This window comes from Gopherus evgoodei, chromosome 1 (assembly GCF_007399415.2).
Source record: "Gopherus evgoodei ecotype Sinaloan lineage chromosome 1, rGopEvg1_v1.p, whole genome shotgun sequence".
Classification (NCBI taxonomy): domain Eukaryota; kingdom Metazoa; phylum Chordata; order Testudines; family Testudinidae; genus Gopherus; species Gopherus evgoodei.
The window spans coordinates 335,753,923-335,780,912 of record NC_044322.1 but is presented as its reverse complement, the minus strand read 5'-3'; the positions used below and the strand labels follow the sequence as shown (position 1 = coordinate 335,780,912).

The 26,990-nt window shown below is 42.0% G+C and overlaps 1 protein-coding gene across 7 annotated transcripts in view; it reads left to right on the top strand.

The window, feature by feature from the left end:
• Positions 1-6,375: 6,375 nt before the first annotated feature.
• The window catches only part of TBC1D22A (TBC1 domain family member 22A), a 458,897-nt gene continuing 438,282 nt past the window's right edge, over positions 6,376-26,990 (top strand). For all 7 annotated transcript variants that reach the window (XM_030549252.1, XM_030549251.1, XM_030549254.1 and 4 more), the window contains exons 1-3: positions 6,376-6,624; positions 19,108-19,164; positions 25,892-26,232. In XM_030549252.1, the coding sequence (XP_030405112.1) occupies positions 6,563-6,624; positions 19,108-19,164; positions 25,892-26,232 (460 nt within the window). In that variant the 5' untranslated portion in view covers positions 6,376-6,562. The remainder of the gene's footprint in view (positions 6,625-19,107; positions 19,165-25,891; positions 26,233-26,990) is intronic.

The window sequence follows — 26,990 nt, the reverse complement described above, 5'->3', positions numbered from 1 at the left end:
CTATCTATCCCACCCCGCCACCATGTCATAACCTATTCCCAGATTTGGACCTTAGCGTCCAAAATATGGGGGTTGGCATGAAAACCTCCAAGCTTAGTTACCAGCTTGGACCTGGTAAAGCTGCCACCACCCAAAAAATTAGAGTGTTTTGGGGCACTCTGGTCCCCCCAAAAACCTTCCTTGGGGATCCCAAGACCCAAATTCCTTGAGTCTCACAACAAAGGGGAATAAACCATTTCCCTTCCCTTCTCCCTTCCAGGTGTTCCCTCCCTGGGTTCCTGGAGAGATACACAGAAGCAAGCTCCGTGAATCTAAACAGAGGGACTCCACCCTCTCTATTTCCAGTCCTGGAAACACAAGGAGAGAGAGCCAATCTCTCCCCCACCCCCTTCCTTCACCCAGAGGGAATGCAAAGTCAGGCTGGTAAATCTAACACACAGACTTCCCCCTGACTTCTTCCTCCCACCAATTCCCTGGTGAGCACAGACTCAGTTCCCTGGAGTTCCCCACTAAAGAAAAACTCCAACAGGTCTTAAAAAGAAAGCTTTATGGAAAAAGAAAGAAAAATACATAAAAATGGTCTCTCTGTATTAAGGTGACAAATACAGGGTCAATTGCTTAAAAGAAATATGAATAAACAGCCTTATTCAAAAGAATACAATTTAACACATTCCAGCAACTACACACATGTAAATACAAAATAAAAAAACAATAACCCCTATTGTTTTATGATCTCTGTACTCACAACTTGGAAACAGAAGATTAGAAAGCAGGAAACAGAAAAACCTTCCTATAGCCGAGAGGGACAGATACAAGACAAGAACAAAGGACTCACACACAAACTTCCCTCCGCCAGATTGAAAAAGTCTTGTTTCCTGATTGGTCCTCTGATCAGGTGTTTCAGATTACTCCTTTCCAGGCAAAAGAACATTAACCCTTAGCTATCTGTTTATGACAGGGCCCGATCCTGCTTTGTTTTTTTCAATGAACCGTTTGTGAGTGATATTGTGGTCATTTCACAATTTTGAAAGAAATGTTCAAAGAAAGGGACCAGGAAGGGTGGGGACTAGTTGAGGAGCCCACCCTCCTTGCTGAATTGGTAGTGAAACACTAAAGAATCAGTTTTTGAGGCAGACAACAAAGGGGAACAGAACAAGGGGCTTTTTGTCATTTTTACAATGAAATGGGAGTATAAAGGGGGTTGGATCGATCCGGGGTTTGGAGAACGGGGTAAAGGGGAGCGCTCAGTCTGGTGGTGGGAGAGGAGGCTTTTAATAAAGCTTTTAACTTATTATTTGAATATTTGAGAGAGGCGAGTTTTGATTTTGTCCACCTATGATTTGCCTCTTGCCACCACTGCATGAAACAATTAACCTCTCCTTTAGCCAATTTAGTTTTAGGTTGGCTGAGTTTGTCCTTTAAGACGTCCACTTAGTCTTTGTTTCAAGATTTTAACAGTGGCCACTGAGTTTTGGGATCCCCCTGAGTTAGCCTAGACCATTTTCCCAGAAATTTACAGGAGTCTGGACCCTTTTTACAGGAGTCCGGACCCATCCTAAATATATAAAATGAGCCAGCGTTCATTTAGGGAACGGTCCCAACTTAGACGTCTGGTTACCAATACAGGAGGACTTCACACACAAATCACACAAGAAGGAAATTCGGGTTCATTAGAGCGATGCCCAGTGCAACACACAAAAGGAGCCCACAGGCTACTGCCTCAATCGCCCTTGCTTTCACACTAGGGCTTTTACTCAAAGTACAGTGCGGCTGCGATTGTGCAGATTCCACTCACTCAGACCACAGGGACAGGAACCCCTTGGTCGGCCTATCCCCGGATAGAGACGGCACCCAGACTCAAACACTCCACAAGAGTATGGACAGTCACAGAGACAGGACAGTCCTCAGTCTGGGCAAAACACAGAAATAATTACCTGACCAGATTCCTGATGTCAGATCCCGGGATCCCTACCAGAACAGAGTGGGAACCAACAGGTTCAATGGCGTAGACCTCATTGTGGCTGTGCGCCTTTCCACTCTAGTGGAGGACCGCTGGGACCAAATGCCCAGGTGCTGGCTACCATGGTCATCCTACAAAAACGGTCAGGAGCCATCTCGGTGGAACCTCCAAATTGTCAAAGTTAGAATCAGGACTCACAATTTGTCAGACCACTCTGTTTTATTAGCGCAGCGCTCCGCCAATAACACCCAGATAATGTGAGTAGCCATGCAAGACCCAAACAGTCTTATTTATACAGATAAAAGAGCGGGAATTAAAAGCAAAACAGTAAAATTCACCAGGGGCATAGCATGCATATCCTATTTCCTTACTAACTCTTATTGATCTAAGGCTAATACGTCACCAATTGCCCTTAAATGGTGCAATTGTTCTATGTGAATGTCTGTATTCCTGACACTTGGATTGCAGCATTCCAACAGTTTTGCTTAAAGGTACAGACAGCATTTTTTTAATCCTTTTTATTTTCACAATATAATTCATTCTACTTTCACACCAGCATTATAATCTTCACTTACAGTTCTCTCACCCACAAAGCTGGAAAATGAGGCATTGTTTTCTTTGTTTTGCTGCTCCAGTTCCAGTCCCCTTGCTCTCATAATTCCCTAATTATTTATCCAAAGTGGAACTGCTTCAATAGGACAGACTGAGGGAAACCCCCATCAAAATATTCTCTAGCCCAGTGAGTCAAAGGCGTGAAAGACCTTTTTCTGTCAGGCAGAGGGGGAAATTGAACCAGCGTCTCCCACATCCCAGGTGAGTGCTCTAATCACAGGGCTAGAAGTTATAAGGAAGGTAGCACCACCTCCTCCTCTGGCTGTTTTGTGTTGAGTTAGACAGGCACTTAATTCATTCTTGCAAGAAAGAGCTTAGATGCCTAAGCCAGATGACTCCAGGAGGGGGGTTCATAGCTATGGATAGAGAACAGAAATAGGCACCTCTGTACAGCCCAGACTTAGGTGCCTAATTCCAAGAAAGAGGCAGGGCTTAGGTCACACCCCTGTGTCAAAGTTAGACTCAGGACTCACAGTTTGTCAGACCACTCTGTTTTATTAGCACAGCGCTCTGCTAATAACACCCAGATAATGTGAGCACCATGCAAGACACAAACTATCTCATTTATACAGATAGAAGGGCGAGAACTTAACAAGATAACAAAGGAAGCAGAATCTGATAAGTTTACCTGTGCTAGGCATGCATATCTTATTTCCTTACTAACTATTACCGATCTTCTGTTAATGTTTCGCCATTAGCACCATTGTTTATGCCTAATGTTTCTTTTCCTGGCACCTGTATTTCAGTATTTCTTATTTCTGCTTAAAGGTACATACAACATTTCCTTAATCCATTCTTATTTTTACAATATAATTCATTCTACTTTCACACCTGTCATTGACATCTCCCACTGGCTAGCTTAGGCAGGTCCCTAACCTAAACCTACCCTTCTCGCTTTTGTGCATCCCATTATTAGAAGGCTAACCCTCCCCATGTATTGTATAGGGAGCCTAACTCAGGCTTTGTGGATCGCACTATTGTTTCTGTGAGTTCTTAGGCACCTAAAAGACAGGTACTGTAACACTTAAGTCCCTTTGTGGATCCATGGCCTTGTGCCTAACTTTAAGAGGTGATAAACGCCACACAATTACCATGAAAAAGCAGGTACCTACCTTTGGAAGTATTTCCTATAAAAGAATAATCTGATACGTAATTTTGCTCTGAGGTTTTAAGAAATAGGGAAGAATTACAAATTGGAAAAGCTACCTTATAATAGCGTTTCGTTTCAAAACTGTATCAGTTACTCTGGTCAAAATCTGTCCTCATATCTTCCACAATCTTCATCATGGGATCTTTCCTTTCAAATTAGAAGGTATGCTTTCAGAAATGATTATTAGGATGCAGACTAAATTAGATCATATTTTATTTAGACCAATTCAATGGAGAGGGAATATGGAGTTAGCAAACAAACAAACCAAAACAAAAAAACCCCAAAACTAACTAATCAACCAACACCCTCCCCATCTAAATAAAACTACTCTGGAAAAAATAAATTTGTTACTTCATGTGGAATTGCCATTGTTAAAAATCTCATAGAAGTGCAATATAAAATTCTTTGTGGTGGCTAGACTCTTCAGCAGAGATTGAAGCCACATTCTGTTATGTATTGTACATACTCATACCAAGAGACAGTTCCTGCCCCAAAGAGTTTACAGACTAGCAGGTGATAGAAAAGAAATACAATATTCCATTTTATTAATGGGACTGACACACAAACAAATAAAGTAACTTGCCCCAGATCACACAAGAGGCCTGTGACAGGACTGGGACATCAACCCAGATTTCTTAAATCCAATTCCAGTGGTTTAGCCATAAGATCATCTTTCTGTTATATTCCCCATCTTATAAAACCCAACCATTGATGCAGTGCAAATACATGATAAATAAACAGATAACTGTTCAGCTGGTCTACCTGAAACTGCAGCTTTTCTAGGGAAAATTATTAATGTGAGGGGGAGCATAGGCTGGAGAGAGAGAGGCCTGGTGCTCTACACAGCTAGGTCAATGTAAACTGCTTTGTGTCAGCCTAGCTGTGGAAGTATCGTCACTTAAATTTGGCTCACACTGACCTAAATGCTTCTCTATGCTGATTTAGTAATGGCACCTCCCCGAGTGCCATAGAGTCCTTGTCAATGTAATTATGTCGATGCAGTGTCAGTGTAGACACTGTTGCTTATATCGACTGTTACTGGTCTCCAGGAGCCATCCCATAGTGCCCCACACTGACAATACAGTCAATACAAGAGCTCCTGGTGAATACACACACCACTGAAACAAGGAGTCAAGTGTACACACACAACCAATTTAATAACTGCAGTGGCTGTATACCATGTAAGTTAGGTCAACATAATTTTTTAATGTAGACAAGACCAGATAGATGAGGGGGAGGAGGGGGCTATCATTGTCAATAAAGGTCTACAAGTGCTGCAGCTGCAGTAGTACTGTAGTGTACACACTATGGCCTTGGCTACACTGGAGCTTTACAGCGCTGCAACTTTCTCACTCAGAGGTGTGAAAAAACACACCCCTGAGCACAGCAAGTTACAGCGCTGCAAAGCACGGGGAGGTGGAGTACCTGCAGCGCTGGGAGAGCTGTCTCCCAGCACTGGCGCCGTGACCACACTTGCACTTCAAAGCGCTGCCGCGGGAGTGCTCCTGCGGCAGTGCTTTGAAGTTTCGAGTGTAGCCAAGCCCTATGTGATGGAAGGGTTTTTTCTGTCATGATAGTAAAGTCACCCCTTTGAGAGGTGTGAGGTAGGTCGATGGAAGAATTCTTCCATCCACAATGAGAGTAGGTTGACCCAACTACATTGTAGATGGTGTTAAATTTTTCACAGTACAGAGCAATGTAGCTATGGCTACCTAATTCTGTAACTATTTATACTACATTGTTGCTCTCGCCAATGTAAGTTGCCCACTACACCTCTGTAAGAGCCTTAGCGCTTTGGCCGATGTACTGAGATTGATGTGTAGATACTCTGTTGACAGTTCTGGCTGTCAGCCTCTGGCAGCTGGATCCCCACCGCCAGGGCTGACAGGCCGGAGCCTCACCAGGCTGACAGGCACAGCCCTGCTGCAGTGGCTGCAAGCGCCGGGCTGTTTGTGTCTCATAGTCAGTTAAATCGGTGGTAGTGCTCCTGGTGAGGATACGCACCGCTGACAGAAGGAGCGTAGTATGAACATGAAAAATCAATTTCATTATGGTGGTGGTTATATCTTGATTTGTCAACTTAATTTTGTAGTATAGACTCGCCCTAAGAGACTCACTGGTGTTATAGGGTGACCAAATGTCCTGTTTTTAAAGGGACAGTCCTGTTTTTTGGGACTTTTTCTTATATAGGTGCCTATTACCCTCCACCCCATCCCATTTTTTTTCACAGTTGCTCTCTGGTCACCCTAGTGTTAGCACCCTAACCCGCCCTGAATGGTGGAGGGGAAAGGTCCTGGCAAGTGCTGCTAGACCAACGCCCGCCGAGACCGTCTATAAAGCGCCCTCCTCAACCCCGAGGCTGTCTGTACACAGCCCCCGCCGCAGGAACACACTACAGGCAGCGCCCGCCCCCTCCACGAGGGAGAGCAGCGAGAAGAGCGTCCCGAGACATTAAGGGAGGAAAACCACGGTTGGAAGGTGGGAAAGGGGTTTGGCGACAGGCGGGGCCGAGGCAGCTCTGGCTCTCCCTCCCCACCTCCTTTTGCCTGCTGCTCCCAGTCGCCAGACCCGGCTCCAGCGGCCCTGATTGGGTGACTCTGAGTAAACTTACTTCTGATTGGTGCGGGTCACCGCCGGCCAATGGGGATAGAGCTTTTTGCCCGGTGTCAACATGGCAGCGCTCTGCTTCTAGTAAATGGGAAGCGGTTGGGATGGAGTAAACTCCCAGGAATTTGGCCGGGCAAAGTGGGCCGTGCCGTGGGGAACCGAGCAGGCGGACGGGGGAGGCGCTGCGCTGTGCTGCGCTCCGCTCCGGTGAAGGGGATGAGGTGACGGGAGCCATGGCGAACGACGGAGGCAGGAAGCAGTTCTGGAAGCGGAGCGGCTCGAAGGTGCCGGGGAGGTGAGCGTGTGAAGGAGGCTGGCCTATCGGAAGGGACGGTGGCAGTGGGGCGGCTGGCTCCGGGCTATGTGGGGTTAGTGGCGGGGTGGGGGTGCTGGAAGGCGGCGGGGTCACTTGTCAGCGTGTTAGGGGCAGAATAGTCCCTTCACGCGGTGCTGAGGGCAGCTCTGCACCGCGCCCCCGTGACTTGGAGAGGAGGGTCTGGCGTCCGGCGCTGGAGCCCGCAGGGGGTGGCGAACAGCTGACGCTTGACAGCAGTTGTAGTAACAGCCGTGAAACTGACTAGCCTCTGGAAGTTGCACTGCGTTTCTGTAAGGGACAGCTGTAGAGCATGAGCGCTGTCCTCTGCTGCTTGGCTTGAGTGATGTACAGTAAGCCAAAAATAATTGACTTCCATGCTCCCCATGCTGAGTGAGCCAGGTAATATCTTTTATTGGACTAACTTATGTTGGTGAGAGAGACAAGCTTTGGAGCTTACACAGAGCTTTTCTTCTGCTCTGGAAAACTTGCTCAGAATGTCACAGTTAAATAGGAGGTGGAACAGATTGTTTAGGGTAGGTAGTTAAATATTTCAAGGTATGCAGTGTTGCAGCCATGCCCACCCTTTTCTTTGACACTCTGAATAAGGGCATGTCTATACTTTCCTCTGGAGTGATTGATCCAGTGGGAGTTGATTTATCACATCTAGTGAAGATGCAATAAATTAAGCACTCCCCCATCAACTCCGGTACTCTACCAGAGCAAGAAGCGTAGCTGGAGTCGATGGGGGAGCATCAGCAGTCGACCTACCATAGTGAAGACACTGTGGTAAGTAGATCTAAGTATGTCAACTTCAGCTACAAGTTGCGTAACTTAGACCGTTTTCCCACCCACAGTATAGACCAGGCCTAAGTTTTCCAGACCTGAAGAAGAGCTCTTTGTAAGCTAGAAAGTCTGTCTCTCTCATCAACAGAAGTTAGTACAATAAAAAATATTATCTCCCCCACCTTGTCTCTCTGAACAGATTCTTGTCAATTTCAGTTTGGGTTGTAGCCACAGCAAAGTGTTCTTTGCTTCTTGCTGGCAAGTGTGCCAGGATGTCTTTCAATGTTTTTCTGTAGCTTTTCTTGTTGAACTAACAATTGGAATTTTTATGTGCCAAATCATTCAGCTACTTGAATAGCTCATCTCAGTAGTTTTCAGTTAGAAATCTTTGTGTGTGTCAATCAGGTAGTGAGCAGAGGAGAACTAGATTACATGATTCATTACACTTTGTGCAGTATTCATAGATTGTAGAAACAGCAGAGACTACTGTGATCATCTGGTCTGATTTCCTGCGTATATTAGCCCATAGGATTTACTTGAATTAATTCCCCTTTGAACTAGAGCATAACTTTTAGAGAAAACATCAAATAAAATGTCTTACAGAAGTCCAAGGTGGGGTTCTCAAATTGGGGGTTGGGATCCCTCAGGGGCTCATGAGGTTATTATAAGGAGGGTCATGAGCTGACAGCCTCCACGCAATCTCTGCTTCACCTCCAGCATTTATAATGGTGTTAAATATATAAAAAACTGTTTTTAATTTATAAGGGGGGTGTTGTTGCACTCAGAGGCTTGCTATGTGAAAGGGGTCACCAATACAAAAGTTTGGGAACCACTGGTCTAAGGACTGGTCTACACTAGAAAGTTGGGTCAAGCCAACTACATTGCTCAGGAGGTGTGAAAAAATACATGTCCCTGAGGGATGTAGTTAAGATGACCTATGTCGCAGTGTAGACAGCATTAGGTAGAAAAAGAATTCTGTTGACCAAGCTACTGCTTCTCAGCAAGGTTGATATACTATAGCAATGGAAGTTTTAGTGTCTATGCAGCTGCACCGCTGTAGTGTAGATGCAGCCTCTGTATATTATGTCAACACTAAAACCTTCATCAACCAAAATTGTAATCTTATTTAAAAAAAAGAAGATATGAGATTAGTTTGACAAGATCTATTTTCCATAAACCCCTGTTGATAAGCATTAATTATATTTTCTCTCTGTTAGTTCAGGGTGGCTTGATTTTAAATCAAAGCAATTGAAACACAAATTTTTATTCATGGTTTAAATCAGCAAGCAAAAAAACCTTGGTTGAAATTGTCAACTTTAATTGTGTTTTACATTTGTACTTTTTAGTTATTTTTTTAAATAAAGGCTGACACAAATTGGATGATAACCATTAAAACATGTTAAATATAGCCTTTACTAAATTGGTGCTGCCTTTTGCTAACCAGGAGGATACACTATATTTATACACATGTATTTAAACAATAGTATAGCTTAACATACATTTATTCAGATTCTTAATTTTTTCATTTTCTATTATGTTAGAAAATAGCGATGCATTTTTTTTACTAGATTAATTTTTTCTAATGGTTTGTCTATTTGGATAAATATTCAATTATAGAATCATAGAATATTAGGGTTGGAATATTCAGGAGGTCATCTAGTTAATCCTCTGCTCAAAGCAGGACCAACCCCAACTAAATTATCCCAGCCAAGGCTTTGTCAAGCTGGGCCTTAAAAGCCTCTAAGGATAGAGATTCCATCACCTCCCTAGGTAACCGATTACTTCACCACCCTCCTAGTAAAATAGTTTTTCCTAATACCCAATCTAGACCTCCCCTGTTGCAACTTGAGACCATTGCTTCTTGTTCTGTCATCTGCCACCACTGAGAACAGCTTAGCTCCATCCTCTATCAAAACCCCCCCAGGTAGTTGAAGAATGCTATCAAATCTCCCCTCACTCTTGTATTCTGCAGACTAAATAACTCCAGTTCCCTCAGCCTCTCCTCATAAGACATGTGCGTCAGCCCCCTAATCATTTCCGTCACCCTCCACTGACCTGTCTCCAGTTTGTCCACATCCCTTCTGTAGTGAGGGGACCAAAACTGGATACAATACTCCAGGTGTGGCCTCACCAGTGTCGAACAGAGAGGAATAATCACTTCCCTGGATCTGCTGGCAATGCTCCTACCAATACAGCCCAATATGTTGTTGTCCTTCTTGGTAGCGAGGGTACACTGCTGACTCCTATCCAGCTTCTCATCCACTGTAATCCCCAAGTCCTTTTCTGCAGAACTGTTGCTTAGACAGTCGGTCCCCAGCCTGTAGCAGTGCGTGGGATTCTTCCTTCCTAAGGGTAGGACTCTGCACTTGTCCTTGTTGAACCTTATCAGATTTCTTCTGGCCTGATCCTCCAATTTACTTTTCTTTAAAACTTGGTTGCAAACATGTAGTGTTTAATATTATTTTTGTAGTGTATTTAATTTCAGTGATTTTAACAGATTAAAGTAAGTTTAGGCCTTAACAGGTTGTCAATTTCAAATTTAATTTAAATACAGGTTGTTGTTTTTTTTTAAATAAACTAATTTAAATGTAAATTAAAAAAATATTGTTTTTTGTTTTTTGTTTTTTCAACAATTGATTTTTATCCACCTTGTTTTGCCTGGGGTTGATCTCAGGCCAACAGTCCTATAATTACCAGATCATTCTTAACTTTTAAAATATTGGCACAGCCTTAGCCTTCTTTCAGTACGTTGGAACTTCTCCAGGGTTGGAACTTCTCCAGGGTTCCAAAACTTATTAAAAATAAACGTTAGTGATCCATGGAGCTCTTCAGCCAGTTATTTTAAAACTCTGGATTCGGTTGTATACCTTTCTATTTGGCAGTGGTGCAAGTGCTACTGGAATACAGTGTCCAGTTCTGGTGTCCATAATTCCAAAAGTGTGCTGACATATTGGAGAAAGTTCAGAGAAGAGCCACGAGAAGGATTAAAGGATTATAAAGCATGTCTTATAGTGATAGATTCCATTAGCTCAATCTATTTAACAAAATGGGATGACTTGATTACACTTTGTAAGTAGCTATATGGAGAACAAAAATTTAATAAAAGGCTGTTCAGTCTAACAGGTAAAGGTATAACAAGATCCAGTGGCTGAAAGGTGACACTGGACAAATTGAGACTATAAATAAGGCACAACATATTTAACAGAGAGTGTTGTTACTATTGGAGCAACTTACCAAGGGATGTAGTAGATTTTCCATCACTGGAAATCTTTAAAATGCAGTTTGGATGTTTTCCAAGAGGCTCTAATTCAAACAGGAATGAATTCAGAGAAGTTATATGGCCTGTCAGTAGGCTTGGCAAGCAGGTCAATTGACTGCTTATTATTTGATTGTGGTGAAATATTGTCAAATGTTCCTGCAAGAATGCCTTATGTAGGTGGTAACCTAGCTTTCTGATTGCATCCTGGTGCATTTTTCTGAGTTAAAATAACTCAGTTAAGATACATTATTGATTTTTGTAATTAGGCATAAGTATGGTCTACAATGGGTTTAGCTTTCTATAGAAGAAGTTTTACTCTCTTTTTGTTGTTCTAGTAACCTAGTGTTTTCAAATATTTGATTAGTCAGTTAACTAATGATTTTTATACTGATTAAGTACACAACCGTAGGCCTGTATTATGGAGGAAATCAGATTAGATGATCACAGTGGACCCTTCTGGCTTGATTGATGATTCTCATTTTTAAAATGTCTAATTTCAGTAGCTTTGGTTTAACCTCCTCCTGAGTTACTATTAGAGGAGAAAATATTTCTTCTTTTTCATCATAATCCTTATATGTGAATCTATCATCTGTCTTTTGTCCAGTACAAAACGGGAAATATTTATTAAATGCTTTTGCCTTTTGTGCATTGTTATTGATAATCCTACAACTTCTATCTAATCATGAAACAGTACCATTGTCAGAATCCTTTTTTTGTTCTTAATACTGTTTTTTATAATTCCTTGTTTCTAATTTATATTCCTTGCTATCAGCTTTCCCCCTCCTTTTATTTTATTTTCATTTAATTTAAAAATTCACACTTTTCTGTTTAATTTTTTTCTCTCCGCTAATTTGGCTTAAATTGTTTTCGGCTTCATCACCACATTTCAAAAAAGATTCTGTAGAATTAGAGGGACCCAAAGAAGGGTGCTGAGAACAGTTATGGGTATGGAAAAACTCTCATACGAGGAGCGATTGATAAGACTGCAGTTGTTTACCTTAGCAAGGAGGGGAATCAGGGGACATGATAAAAGTGCAAAATAAAGAGTTGTATAGAGAAGGCAGAATAGGCACATCAGTTCTTCCTTCCTGACAGCAGAAGAACAAGGGGATAATTTAATGAAATTGGAAGGTGTCTAATTCAAGACTGAATAAAGAAAATACTTCTTAATACAGTTCATACTTTGGCTGTGGAACTCATTACCAGAGGACATTAGAGGCCAAGAATTTAGCAAGATTAGAAGAGGGATTGTCACTGGATAATAAGAATATCTACAATTATAATAGTTAAAGCTAAAAATAAAGTATTGGCAGTTTATATAAAACCTCATGCTTGAAGAGTTAAGCCAATCTCTAAACAGTAAGAGCTAGGCTGGGACATTGATTTGGTGCAGATTATCCCACATCTGCCTGCTGTGTGGTTTCTTGCATCTTCTGAACTATCAAGTGCCAGTCACTGTTGGAAATGGAATGCTAGATAGATGGAACCCTTGCAGATCTAGCATCCAGCAATTCCTGTGTTCCAAATTGATCTATGGCCTACTGGGAGTTTATGGAGCTCTGGGTTCACAGAGCTTGGAGGTCACATGCTACTAGTTGTTCTGTTTTTTCTAGCTATTAAATTTCATTAGAAAATATATTTAATGTGCTTTTAACTAATTATTTCTTGTCCGTTGCAGCAATTACCATAATTGTCACAGGGATATTACATAATAAAAGGGGAGGTGATCTATCTGCTTGGGTATGAGAAGGAAAGCCATCCACAGTGTTAAAGAACTTGAAAACTCGTGTCTTGTCCTGTCAGGGAAATAAGCGAACCCTGAACAACTTTTTTTCACCAGCTGTATCCACAAACATGGTATTTTTCTGAGGGCCCAAAAGACACCATGATTATTCAGATGGGAGAATGCCTTTACTAATTGCCATGTGCATGCTAGTATTCATTGTAGGTGGAGCATATTGCCATCATACTGTTTATACTTTAACGTATGAAGGCTCAATATAATTCCATACTAAGGTTATCTGTTGATCCAGTCATTATTAGAGTACTCACTACCCTTCAGAAGATGTACAGGACCTACTAACTGTTTACCACTGTTGAACTCTTTGGTGTGTGTTTGTTTGTAAGAGGAACCCTGAGGGTCCTTCTCTTCTTCATGCTTTATTTTATATTATTTTTCAGTTCCTAGGTGTTTGGAGTCTGTCAGCACAATTTCTCGATGGTTCGCAATACGTTGCTGAATGATGTCAGTCCTTCCTTTTCAGGGACTAAAGAGAAGGTCTGCAGCTGGTGTGAATTTGTCACTGCTCCATTGACTTCAGTACAGCTATGAAAGTTTGCATCAACAGAATATCTGCCCACTAAGTATACTGCATTCCTGGCTCCTAACAGCCTTTGAATTGAGTCTGTGATTGGAAACCCACAGCACATAGATAGGACACTGCCAATTAATTCCACAGGACTGGCCTGCATGTGTGTCTTTTTAGTTTTCATGTTTAGGTGTTCAATCTAATGTCTGAGTCCAAACCTTGGCAGTGTCTCTTGCTGTTGACCAGACTATCCGCAGTCAATGAACAAAACGATTACCTTAGTTATGGTGAGAAGTTGATGTGGAGAAAAATGAATGGGGCACGAGTGCTGCCAATCAGACTGATTTTCTTTTAAGAGCAAGAAAACAAATAATAGTTAAGGGTATTAAATTTTTTTCACTGCACACAAGTTATAAAAAATGCATTTCTACCGAACCCTTAACACTGACTTGTGGATGGAGAGCTGAACCCTGTCGGTGAGCTCTGAGTTGTTGATGATTTTGAAGATGAGGCTGGGAGCCAACAAAAAGTATTTGTCAAGACCAGTGAAAAGGCTGCTGCAGTACTTGATGTGCTACATGAAATAGTTGTATGGCTGGATAGGAAAGGTTGCATCATAGAAACGATCTGTCCTGCTGAGAATGCAAACTGCTACACCCTGCAGAAATGGAGCATCTACATTACTTTGACCTTCAGCTCCAGATCCACTGGATTATAGTAATTTAGTCTGAAGGCAGAGGCTAGGTGTAGGGGAGAGGAGCACATGGGGTCACGTTCCACTCCTCCTCCCCCCAATTTCAGCCAAAGTTTTCTGGACCTGATCAGTCACATGGTGCAGCCTTGCCCCTCCCTGCACGGCAGCTGTCACAGCCCATGAGCTGCATCCCGCAGGGAGAGGCAGGAACAACAGCTGGGAGCTGCAGGGAGAGGCTGCTGCTTTCCTGGTGGGGAGACTGAGAGTAAGGGGAGGGGGCTTTCGTGTATGTGTGTGACTCAAGCTGTTCTGGAGATGGCTGAACCTTTAAATTGTTTTCCCCACCTCTCACTATCAGTTAGTATAGGTTGTCTCAGTCTGAAAGGAATAATTAAATGAATTGAACCAGATTCTTGGTTGATAGGAAAGCATGAATATTCCTAGCAAGCAGAAGGTAGAAAGGGGCATATCTTACTACTGCCACTACCTGGGCATCTAAGAACAGTCGCTGGTTGAGCAAGACTTTGAGGCCACACAATTTTTGATGAATGAAGGGAAGATGCCTGTGATGGGAAGAACAATGAGGAGTCATAGGGGTACCTTAGAGACTAACAAATTTATTTGGGCATAAGCTTTTGTGGACTAAGATCAACTTAATCAGATGTATGGAGTGAAAAATACAGTAAGCAGAACATTTTTTTTGTTTGAAGAATTGCCATTTCAATCTCTGTGGACACTCAATAACAGACTTAGAAGTGTTCTCCTACTGGTTTTTGAATGTTAAAATTCTTAATGTCTGATTTATGTCCATTTATTCTTTTGTGTAGAGACTGTCCTGTTTGGCCAGTGGACTGGCAGAGGGGCATTGCTGGCACATGATGGCGTATATCACATTGGTAGATGTGTAGGTGAACGAGCCCCTAATGGTGTGGCTGATGTGGTTAGGTCCTATGATGGTGTCCCTTGAATAGAGATGCGGACAGAGTTGGCAACGGGGTTTGTTTTAGGGATTGGTTCCTGGGTTAGTGTTGTGTGGTGTGTAGTTGCTGGTGAGTATTTGTTTCAGGTTAGGGGGCTGTCTGTAAGCGAGGACTGTCCTGTCTCCAAAGGTCTGTGAGAGTGAGGGTCTGAGAGAGTCCTTCAGGATAGGTTGTAGATCCTTGATGATGCGCTGGAGAGGTTTTAGTTGGGGACTGTAGGTGATGGCTAGTGGTGTTCTGTTACTTCCTTTGTTGGGCCTGTCCTGTAGTAAGTGACTTCTGAGTACCCTTCTGGCTCTGTCAATCTGTTTCTTCACTTCACCAGGTGGGTAGTGTAGTTTTAAGAATGCTTGATAGAGATTTTGTAGGTGTTGGTCTCTGTCTGAGGGATTAGTGCAAATGTGATTGTATCTTAGAGCTTGGCTGTAGACAATGGATTGTGTGATGTAGTTCGGATGAAAGCTGGAGGCATGTATGTAAGTCGGTTAGTAGGTTTCCAGTATAGGGTGGTGTTTATGTGACCATCGCTTATTTGCATTGTAGTGTCCCAGAGGTGGATCTCTTGTATGGACTGGTACAGGCTGAGGTTGATGTGGGCTGGAAATTGTTGAAATCCTGGTTGAATTCCTCAAGGGCCTCCTTCCCATGGGTCCAGATGATGATGAAGATGTCATCAGTGTAGTGCAAGTAGAGTAGGGATGCTAGGGGATTAGAGTTGAGGAAGTGTTGTTCTAAGTCAGCCATAAAAACATTGGCATGCGGGTACCTATAGCAATCCTGCTGACTTGAAGGTATATATTGTCCCCAAATGTGAAATAGTTGTGGGTGAGGACAAAGTCACAAAGTTCACCCACCAAGTTTGCCGTGACATTATTGGCGATACTGTTCCTGATGGCTTGTAGTCTATCTTTGTGTGGAATGTTGGTATAGAGAGCTTCTACATCCATAGTGGCTAGGATGGTGTTTTCTGCAAGATCAGCAATGGAAGCTTCCTCAGGAAGCCAGTGGTGTCTCGAAGATACTGGTACTGCTGGTAGTGTAGGACCTGAGGAGAGAGTCTGTATAGCCAGACAATCCTGCTGTCAGGGTGCCAATGCCTGAGATGATGGGGCATCCAGGATTCCCAGGTTTTTGGATCTTGGGTGGCAGATAAAATACTCCTGGTCAGGGCTCTAGGGGGGTGTCTGTGTAGATTTATTCTTGTGCTTCTTCAGGGAGTTTCTTGAGAAGATGGCATACAATGCAGATCTGTTTACTCGTGACCTATTTACACGCGAATCTGCTTAACACGCGGTAGCGCTGTGCCTCCCAGTGCTACCTATTTAACACGCGAGACTCATTAACATGCAGTACAGGAACTTGCTGTGTAGTGCTACAGATTTGCTCACTGACATAGAAATCGACAGGAAGTGTGGAGCGGAAACGTGTTGTGCGTCTTTACCACCTCCGGCTGGGGGGGGGGGGCAGGGAAGGGGCAGCAATGTTCAAGTGCTGCCGTGGCAAAGGACTGCTTTAACGTTGCTGCCCCTTCCCTCTCCCCCTTCCCCCCTGGTGGCAGCCCTGCTGGTAGGAACCCTACCAGCAGGGCCGCTGATGGGGGAGGCAAAAAAGGCAGGGACATTAAAGCGTTGCTGTGGCAAAGGACCCTGCAGTGCTTTAAGGTCCCTGCCCCTTTTGCCCCCTCTCGGCCACTGATGGGCAGAAGGAGGGCAAAGGGAGCAGCTGCCCTGGAGCCAGTGATTTAAAAGGGCTTGGGGCTCTGGACGTCGCTCCCCTGGCAATGGTGTCCTGGGCCCTTTAAATCACCATGGGAACCCTGGGTGGTGTGGATCAGGCGGCGTGGAAGAGCTATCTGGGAGATGCTGACCCTCTAGCCCTGCCCCTTCCGGGGGCCAGAGCTGCCCCCACCCTGTACCGGTAAGTGTCCTGAGTTACTTCACTCCTGTGTCATAATACTAATGTTTTAATTAGATTACACATTTGACTTTATCTTCTTGCAGAGCACTGTTTACAGATAGGCGTGCAGTATTTGGGATGCTGTGAATATGTTCGTAATCCTAGATAATTATGTGTGTGTGTGTGTGTGTGTGTATATCTATCCATCTATCCATCCATCCATCCATCCATCCATCCATACATACTTTGGCATGGCCCTCTTAACCCGCGGTCTGTTAACACATGGTCGTGACGCCTTGACTCCTGACATCCGTGCGTAAATGGGGCTGTACTGTAGTTTCTTTTGGTAACCCTCAGTGGGATCAGAGGATAATGACCTGTAGAATGTGGTGTCAGAGAGTTGCCTAGCAGCCTCTCATTCATATTCTGACCTATTCATGAGGACTACAGCACCTCCTTTGTCAGTCTCTCTTTTATTATAATGTCAGAGTTGTTTCTGAGGCTGTGGATAGCTTTATGTTCTGCACAGCTGAGGATATGGGGCAAGTGATACTGCTTTTCCACAATTTCAGCCTGTGCACGGTGGTGGAAGGTCCTGAGTAGATGTTAAAGGTTTTTCCTCCTTCCAGACAGCATTATTTTAGTCTTTCTTTGGTTTAGTTTCAGCTTGCTGTTCTTGATCCAGGAGTTGCTCTCTTGTAGCTTTCAGATAGAGCTTTTAGTGTTTCTAGTAGGTGTGAGACAGCTGTGTGTCATAGACATATTGTTGAAAGCAGGGCACATAGCATCTCCAAATGAGCTCATGTAGAGATGGAACATGAGGCAGAACAGGGCAGATATCCATGAGTTTCTGCAGTTTTTTGGGAAAAATACCAGTTGTCCATGGCCACTCACTTGGTCCTGCTTTAGAAGGATGATTGTAATAATATTAGTACTATACAATCTACTCTGGCTGTGTTATGTAAGAGGGCAAGTAGTGATATTTGACAAAGTAAATAAAGTATTGTTAGTCACTTTTATTGCATTTTGGGTTATGGACTGTGCCATGAGGAAGTAGTTTAAGTGCAGATATGGCATTCTTTGTGAACATATAGCATTAAGATGAGTATGTTCATGCTACAGTAGGATAGCCCGTGTCAGTATTTCCATTATAAGCACTACCTCTTTAATCTTAATTTTAGTAGATGTTTGTCAGGTTGAAACTTGCAAGTAAATTTACTTTTATTTTGAGGACAAATCTTATTATATTGCTTACATAGTAACATTTTTATAACCTCAATAAGGATGTTGAACATGAAATTGTACTTTCAAGCCTATTTATTTCATGGCATTACCATTGTTTTTGTTCTCTAATGCATGCCATCTTGTATACTGTGTCATGTTGTGACTACAAAGGAGCCCTTATGATGATGCGTGATGTAATTGTCTCATGCAAATTGTTTATAGAGTACATGATACATACAATTAGACACTGATGTCTGGCCTGTGCCAGCTGATTCAGGCTCATGGGGCTTGCAAGGGCCAAGGGGCTGTTTTAATTGTAGTTTCGAAGTTCGTGCAACTCACAGAATCCTAGATCCTGGTCTCCAGCCTGAGCCCGAACACCTAGACTGCAATTAAACAGTCTCTTAGCCCGAATCCCAGTCAGTTGTGGGTTTTTAATTTTTAATTGTGGTGTAGACATACTGTGTATCTCCATATTGTAGCTTATGATATAACACTTTTATCCTGGTTTGGGGCAATTCCAGATTGAAATGACTTTGGATATGAGTCATAGCTAGCTGATCATATGACACCCAGTACCGTGTTCTGTATCTTTTTAAAAAGCAAACTCTTTAAAATGCTATGACAAAATGAAAAATCAATAAATAAATTTTATGTTAAGACTTTTTCAACCCATTTCATTTTAGATCAGTTACCATTAGCTGTAGTGCTGAGGCACATAGTGAGACTTAGAGACTTAATGCTGATTAAGTCTAAATCAGATACTTAAACCACCCGTTCAACATTCCATATTATGGAGGAATCTGGGGGGTTTGTAGGAAAGTTAGAAGATGCTTAGAAATAGTTAAATTACCTCATTAATCAGGTAGCAACTGAGGCCACAAGGAAATGACTCCAGAAATAGTGATGATTAACTTCTTTACAATGAGCTCTTTGAGGCATTTTTGTAGGATTGAATGAGAGGTGAATGAAGAATGTGGTTAATTGGAAAAGGAAGGGGTTCAGAAGCAACATGCAGTCTCAGTGTTTTAAAAGAAATCTTTAATTTTTTGTTTTTGTTTTAATTCTTCATTCAAGAAATAAAAAAATAGGTCTCAACAGTTTGTGCCCTGTCTCGAGGAGCTTACACTTTAATGGAAATCCCCATGGAAACGATGACCCCGCTTCCCATATACTGTGAATTTTGCTCACTCTTTATAATGGTATATTTAGCAACAACTCTTTTTATATGTTTATATGCTTCTTTGAGACAGGAAGTTGCTGATTTTTTTTTAAATCTCTTGTCAAATTTGTGATCACTTCTTTTTCTATCTTTAGTATCCGACATGTGTATGGAGCTCAGCATCCTCCTTTTGATCCGTTGTTGCATGGAACGTAAGTTAACATAACATTAAAAAGTACTAGATAACTCTGACCTGTTTTGACTTTCTCACCACCTCATCCTCTTCCTTAGTTTGTCCAAAATGCTGCTGTTAGTCATCTTCCTCTTCCATATCTAACCAGATCATGCTATTCCCTTCCCCATTCTAACGTCTGCTGTTACACTGGCTTCCTGATTCTTACTGCATCAAATACCTAGCAGCAGTTCATTGTATCTTGGATGACTTAAATTTCAAACTCTTTTGGAGTGTCTTGTTTAAATGTCTTAGTCTTTTTGCAAAATGTCCTGTATAAAATTTTTTTTATGAAGGATTTGTAGTAGTGACAATTTAAAAATATTTATAGTTAAACTTTAAAAATGAGGTTAAATTTAACTCCTGTTCTAGGCTGTATTTCTCAATTTTGTGCCTAATTGTATAGTTGGTTAAAAATATTGAGACTTTTTTCGTCTCTTTTGGCGTGTTGTGTTATTGCCACAGGAAAGATACCAATTTTTATTTTCTGATCAGGCATGGCAATCCCTGTGTTCATAAATAAAAATTACAGCTTGCAAATCTGTCTCTACATTTTTTGTATCCAGTATTTCTTATTGGCTGTAATATTTAGTAATGTACACTGTACTTGCTTAGCTTGTAACAACTGCACAAATATTAGCATATTTATGCTAACTTTAAGCTTTGCTTGTTTAGAACACAGTAAGAAATTATTAATGTTTATTCTTGTTCGTTTTTATTCATGACAAATCTTGTATGTCCATTTTACTTAATGGGTTGTGCATGTACCTTATGAGACTTAGAAGAATGTCTTACTAAATAGAATGATTTAAGATGTAGCCCATACAGGATGCAATATGGTAATCTAATCTTGAGGGTGACAAAGGCATGGATTATATCTAACAAGTTCTACATCTGTCAGAAATGCTTGCAGTATTTTCGGTAGACAAATAAAAAATAGTGTGTGAATTTTATCTCGGTATGACTAACAGCAGCTGGGGAATCCAATAACCCAATATTATAAACTCCTATAATTAAAACACATCGTAGATATGTGCTCTTTTCTGTGGGGGAAAGTACTTGTACCATGTCTTTGGGTTGCTTCATCCAACCCATTTGCTTTCTGTTATGTTTACCCTGATTGAGCTTCAGTTTGGGGCATGGAGGAGCACTGTCTGTCTCCTCCAGATGTTGGGCTAGATGTTTAATAGCTCTGATTGCATCAAGTGAGAGACAGAGAGAGCTGGCTATTATCAGTATACTGAAAGCATTGCAGCCATGCTGTCTGGTTTAACTTTCCTAATAACTTGAGGAGAGGAAATGGAACACTTTTTGAAACTTCACCTGATGTCTTGACTAACTATGGAGGGTTGGATACTGGATGCTGGTTAGCTACACCTTGAACTTCCAGCATTGGTTTCTGGAGCAGAGGCTACACAAAGGCTTAAGTGAAGCTGGCAATACACTCTCCCTAATGGAGGTGTTGATAGTCTCCAAAAATATTGGACACAATGCTTCCCTACTAGCTTTCGCCAGCCAGGAGTGACACACATCCTAATAAGAGGCTTGGAATGAAATATTGTAATGCCTCTCCTATCTCAGTGAGCATTTGGTGGCCTAAGAGCAACCAGAGAAAACCGAAGATGTCTCCTCCAGAATCCACTCCACAACTGAAGTAGCAAACAGTTTAGCTGAAATTAATCTGATTTATTTATTCACAAAATAATAAAATTTCCTCAGAATGGGAAGAACTTCAGCTGGCTACCAAGTGAAGGCACCTTACACTGGAAAAAAGCTATCTTTAGGTTAGTCAAATGACTAGTGAGAAATTTTACTTCCCTTATTCTTTTAGTCACTTCCTCAGACATACATAATCCAAAACTGAGAAGAATTAGGTCAGCAGTTCTTAAGTTAGGAATATTAAAAGTGAGCAGTTTGCACATGCTATCTGGTTTGGATGCTTCTGAGAACATCACTTCATTTGTGCTTCTAAACTTCATAGGCCTATCATGTCACTCCAATTCAAGGAGTTAACACGCTCAATAAGATAACTAAGTTCAGTCTTGTCTCTTCTTGTTAAAACAGATGCTTGCCGCAAGACATAGCTAGTATAACATTAAGGCTGAGAAATGAAGTGCTCAATAGACACAGCAAGAAAGTATTGCTGTGAATCATGTGAAAGGGAAACTTTGTTTAAAAAAAAATCTTTGACCTATTTTCCATTTTTCTCTCTGTAAGTCTTGACTTCATAATCCCCATCACTTATATGTTTCTTATTTACATTGTTCCAATTCAGTTTTGATACAGTGTAAGGAAAAATATGTTGACATTATATTGGAATAAAAGTTTTGATCTTTAGAGAGGAAAGAAGTTGGGTAAAAGAGGTAATACAGTAGAGCGAAAGCGGGTAAGAGTGGGAGGAGAGAGGCAAACAGTGCCATTGCTGGAAGTTAAGAATTAAGTTCAATTTAACAGTGCATTCTGTTGGAGCATGTTCACTTCAGATGTCAGTGCAAAAGCTTCTTTCTCCTTACAACTCTACTTTTTTGGTCTTGGTTTATTCACCTCAGGATAGCGGTTGACAGGAAGCAGCTTCAAGTTATTATAATTTTTGTGTTGCGCAGTGCAGCCAAGTGACAGTTGTGAGGGAAATCTTAACTTTTAGAATTTCCTAACCCTTGTATACATAATTTCTGATCTCTAATGCTGCATTTATGCTACTTTCTCACATAATGTTAAGGATGAATCCAGTTTTAACAAATGTTGCCTAATTTTCTTGCCAATTTTGCTAATTATCAAGCTTGTTCTGTAGATGAGAGACAAGAATCTCATCAATAGACGTTAGTCCAATAAAAGATATTACCTCTCCCAACTTGTGTTTCTAATAGTGTGTGGAAGTATAGGAATATTGACTAATATAAGAAAAGAACAACTTTTCAATAATAGGAATACAAAAAGCTGCTGGCAGAGTATCCTGATTTGTGTTCATACTAAGATTTTTTTTTTCCACACGCTTGTGTTTCTTTGAATACAAGAAGTGCTTTTGATTTTCATCTTTCTTCTAGAGTATGTTGTGCACTTGTGAAGAATACCACTGTGCAGACTAGCCATGTCCTATTTTTTCTATACAATTCCCCCTTCAGAGAAGATCTGTTGCTTCATTGTTCCTCCTGCGAATCCTAATCTTTTCTGTTATGGAGACAGTTACAGTCATGGAGACAATTGTAATATCACAGATCAAGTAGGAAGTAAGTAGCAGGAGCAGATGAATTTCTGTGAAACAATTATCACTATGCTTTTAGTAGTAATAATGTTCTGTCCCGAAATACAGATACCTAAACAGAATTTTTTTGACAGAAATTTTAGTTTTACATAAGCATTTAAGTGTTAGTGATATTGTAGCACTTTTAAAATAGCATGTCACACATGCTTGTTATTTGAGCCAGGATCCCATTATGTTAGGGCTATGGAAATAAAGAATAAAAAGGTGGTCCCTTCCGCACAGAGCTTGCAATCTAAGTCTAAGGCCTTGTCTACACTTGACATAACTTTTTTCAACAAAAGTTATGCCAACACTCAGAAAGCGCTATAATAAAAATAGGTACTGCATGTTCACACTTGCTCCCTCTGTCGGCAGAGCATGTCCCCAGTTGGGGCAGTATCATCGACAGTGTGAGCAATGCACTGTGGGTACCTACCTATGATGCATTGTTTTCCATCCCAGCATTTCATGGTCTTCCGTCTTTCTTTCATGGCATTTTTCAACAGCACTTGTTTGCTGTGCACCCTGGCATCTTTGTAATGAAGGGATGGATCCCTCACTGCTCTCCTATCCTCTGATAACTGTCATTAAAACAATGTGAATGGCAGGGCAGTTAATCATGAAGTTCCTAACTGAACAAGACTCCCAGTTGCCTGACGTAGTGTATAATATGGGTAGGAGCAACTTTAGGTTTCTTTTGGCATTCATGGAACAGCTGCATGCAGTGGACCATAGCTTTTGAGCTTGGGAAACAAGCACTGAACGTGGGATCACATTGTCATTCAGGTCTGGGATGACGAGCAGTGGCAACAGAACTTTCAGATGTAGAAAGCCACCTTCTTGGAACTGTGTGTGGCGCTCGCCCCAGCACTGCAGCACAAAGACACCAGAATCAGAGCTGCCCTAGTGGTAGAGAAGTGTGTAGCAATCGCAATTTGGAAGCTTGCGACTCTAGACAGCTACCAGTTGGTTGCACATTAATTTGGAGTTGAGAAGTTGACCACTGGGGCTGCGTTAATGCAAGTGTGCAGGGCAATTAATCGCATTCTGCTATGAAAGACCGTGACTCTGGGAAATGTGCATGAAATAGTGGGCGGCATAGCAGAAATGGGTTTCCCTAACAGTGAAGGGGTGATAGATGGCACACACATTCCAGTTTTGGCACCAGACCCACCTGGTGACGGAGTACATCAATAGGAAGGGGTATTTCTCCATGGTGTTGCAGGCACTTGCAGATCACCATGGGCGTTTCACTAGTATTAACATGGGTGGTCTGGGAAGGTGCATGATGCACACATCTTCAGGAACATCAGCCTGTACAGAAAGCTGCAAGCGGGGACTTTCTTTCCAGACCAGAAGATTACAGTAGGGGATGTTGAAATGTCCGTAGTGATTCTGGGAGCCCCAGCATACCTCTTAGAACTATGGCTCATAAAACCTTACACTGGAAACGTGGCTAGCAGTAAGGAGCAGTTGAACAGCAAGCTGAGTAGGTGCCGGATGACTATGGAATGTGCCCTTGGCAGATAAAATGCGCACTGGTGATGCCTTTATGGCAGGTTAGGCCTCAATTAGGGTAATATACGCACCCATGATCATAGCCTTATTTTGTATTTTGCATAATATTTGTGAAGCTAAAGGTGAAAGGCTTGCTCAGGAGTGGAGTGCTGAGGCAGACTGCTTGGCTCATGATTTTGAGCAGTCAGATATCAGGGCTATCAGAGGGGCCCAGAGAGGGGCAATTCGAATGAGGGAGGCTTTGAGGCAACATTTTGAAAATGAGAACCAGTAATGTGTATCTCTGATTTGGTATTGCAGTGTTGCATCTAGTTTTCATATGAAGCAATTGTGAAATTTGGGGCCTTAAATTCCAATAAGTAAATGATTTAAATGCTTGTGTATGTATTGGTAGTGCTTGCTATCTCAATTTGTAGGACACAAATAAAGGTTAGTTACCATTCAAAACTGTGCTTTTATTTCAGAAAAAACAACACACAAACACACACACTCTTGGTGGGCAAGGAGGTACAAGGGAAGAGCGGAATTTCAAAACTGTGTGTAGGTCCAGCTATCATTTTGAAAGTTGTCCAAGGGGATGGAGTGAACAGGAAACCGAGAACTTGTGGAAAGCGGAAAGGACTGTGCGGGTGGAGTTTGGGTGGGGGCACAGGAAAGAGTTCTGAATGTGCTGCAGGAGAGGGCAGGCACGCATCTGCTCAGTTAGCAGCATTATTAAGAACTTCAGCATCTGCATTTTCTCCTCCATGACTTGAATCACCCGCTCAGTAGTGTCCTTAACAAATTCCTGATTTTCTTTTCTGTCCTGCCTTTCAACTTCCCTCCACTCCCTGCATTCTCTTTTCTCTGCATTGGAGAATTGCAGTACCTCCCGGAACTGTCGTCTTTGCTCCATCTTGGGTGCTTTCTTAGCTGACGGAGATACTCTGCCAGTGTGTGTGGGGTGTTCCTTAAGGCCACATCTGCAGAAGCACAAGAGACAATGCACAGAAGCATGATTGTTAAATTCACGTACAGCATTGAAACATTTCAGTAAAATAGACCTCTGGTAACATTACAATTACTTTCTCACTGACCCTTGGCAAGCGCACATCTTGGCAAACATCTAAAGCATAATGAGTGTTGGCTGGGGGAAGGGCTCTCTACCTGGGGAAAAGAGCACTCTGGAAGGGTTGCGTTGCGGAGACTAGAGAAAATATTCTAAACTCTCCCACGCTTCCGCAGGCAGGGGTTATTGTAGCACATATCTCACTTCCTACAATGGGGGAAGGAACAAAGCAGCTCCTCCAAGGAACCTTCCTCAGAGGATTGCCAAGTACTTCCAGGAAAGTTTCCTAGAAATCTCTAAGGAGGATTTCCATGAGAACTTGGCATGCATCAATACTATGGTCTGCTGTATTGATTAGCCACACAAGGAAATGTCAGGCACACAGAAACACAGGCAGCCTTGTACATTTCTATACCTTGAACCCACCTCCGCACCTCACAAACCACAGCCACTTACCAGGCGTCTCCTCTCCTGCTTCTTGTTCACCAGAGAGCAACTGCTGAGACTGGCTAGTCACCTCTGGAGTGGTAAAACTCTTCCTGGCTGGCTGCCTCATTGGGCAACCCCTCTGTGGACACTACATCATCGTCTAACTCCATCTCTTTGTCAGCCCAAGTCCAAACATCTACGCTGCTATCTTTAGTCCCTGCAGCTTGAGCCTGAGTCAGTTGACCCAGTTTCTCAGACTTGCTGCTGCGGGGTTTTTTGTTTTTTTCTGTGTAGCCATATACTTATATGACCAACTCCCACTGAAAGTCAGTGACAATTACGTGCCAACTGCCACTTGTCTTTGACAGTCTTTTGGGGCTGATTTAAAATTTGACTGTTTTCCCCCCTTGACTTTGACTAATGCTGATGAAGCAGTCACACTTAACTTTTTTTTTTTTTTTTTTTAAACAGCTTGAAAAAACCAGGATCCAAGCCACCAACAACTCCTGTGAAATTGAAGAAAGTCAGTACCTTCCAAGAATTTGAAAGTAACACAAGTGATGCTTGGGATCTTGGGGACGATGATGATGAACTCTTAGCAATGGCAGCTGAAAATTTAAATACAGATGTAGTCATGGAAACAGCTAACAAAGTAATTCAGAATCACAGCAGACTACAAGAACAGCATAAACTGCAGGAAGAACAGCTACAGGAAGACAAACCAGTACCATTTTCAGAATTGCCTTCAGTGGTGTATGGTGACAACAGGCTGGTTAAGTCAGTCAGTGAAAGTCATGCATCAAGTTCTGCAGGTATGTTTAAGATATGAAAATGATGCTGAAGTCTGAATTTTAGAGGTTTCAAAATGCTAAACTCTTGTAGTGTTGATTTTTTGTTTTAACTTAATACCCCAAGAAAAAATATTGATGGTGAACACTAATTGATGAAAGGGACATTGCATGTCAAAACAAGCTTTAAAATGTTGAGGTGAGGTAACGATGTTTTAACAGTTTGAAAACAAGAACCACCTCATTGCTAGTTTAAATTGGATCTTTGAGTATAGTCATGTGGTCAGCTGAATCAAGGTGATTTCAGGACTGGTTATAAAATGTTTACTTTTTTGGGTAAAATTTGCAATTAAGATGCAGCTCAGACAAAAGGTTTTAAAACTGTTTGTTTTATAGACAGCCTAAAGTTTAATTAAAAGAAAAAGTCAAAGACTAGTTCCACCTACTCATATTTCCATTCCTCCCTTTTTTCTAATTGTGCTGTATTTCCATACTGAGTGTCAGTTTCCTCATCTGTAAAATGTGGAGAACTCTCTTGAGCCTCACATGTGGGTTGCGAGGATAAAGTTTATATATGCTCATTTTTTGTTATCTGTTAAGACTGATGTTTTAAAACTACTTGATAAATTGGAGAAGATGGGTGGGGAGGGGACACAGGGCAGGGCAGAACTCCTCTGAAGCAGTGCAACCTCAACTGACTTGGACTGTACATCCTGCGTGTTGGTCTTTGAAATAACACTTGTTTTTTTTCACAATCTCAGCAACAGTTGGTAAAGACCACT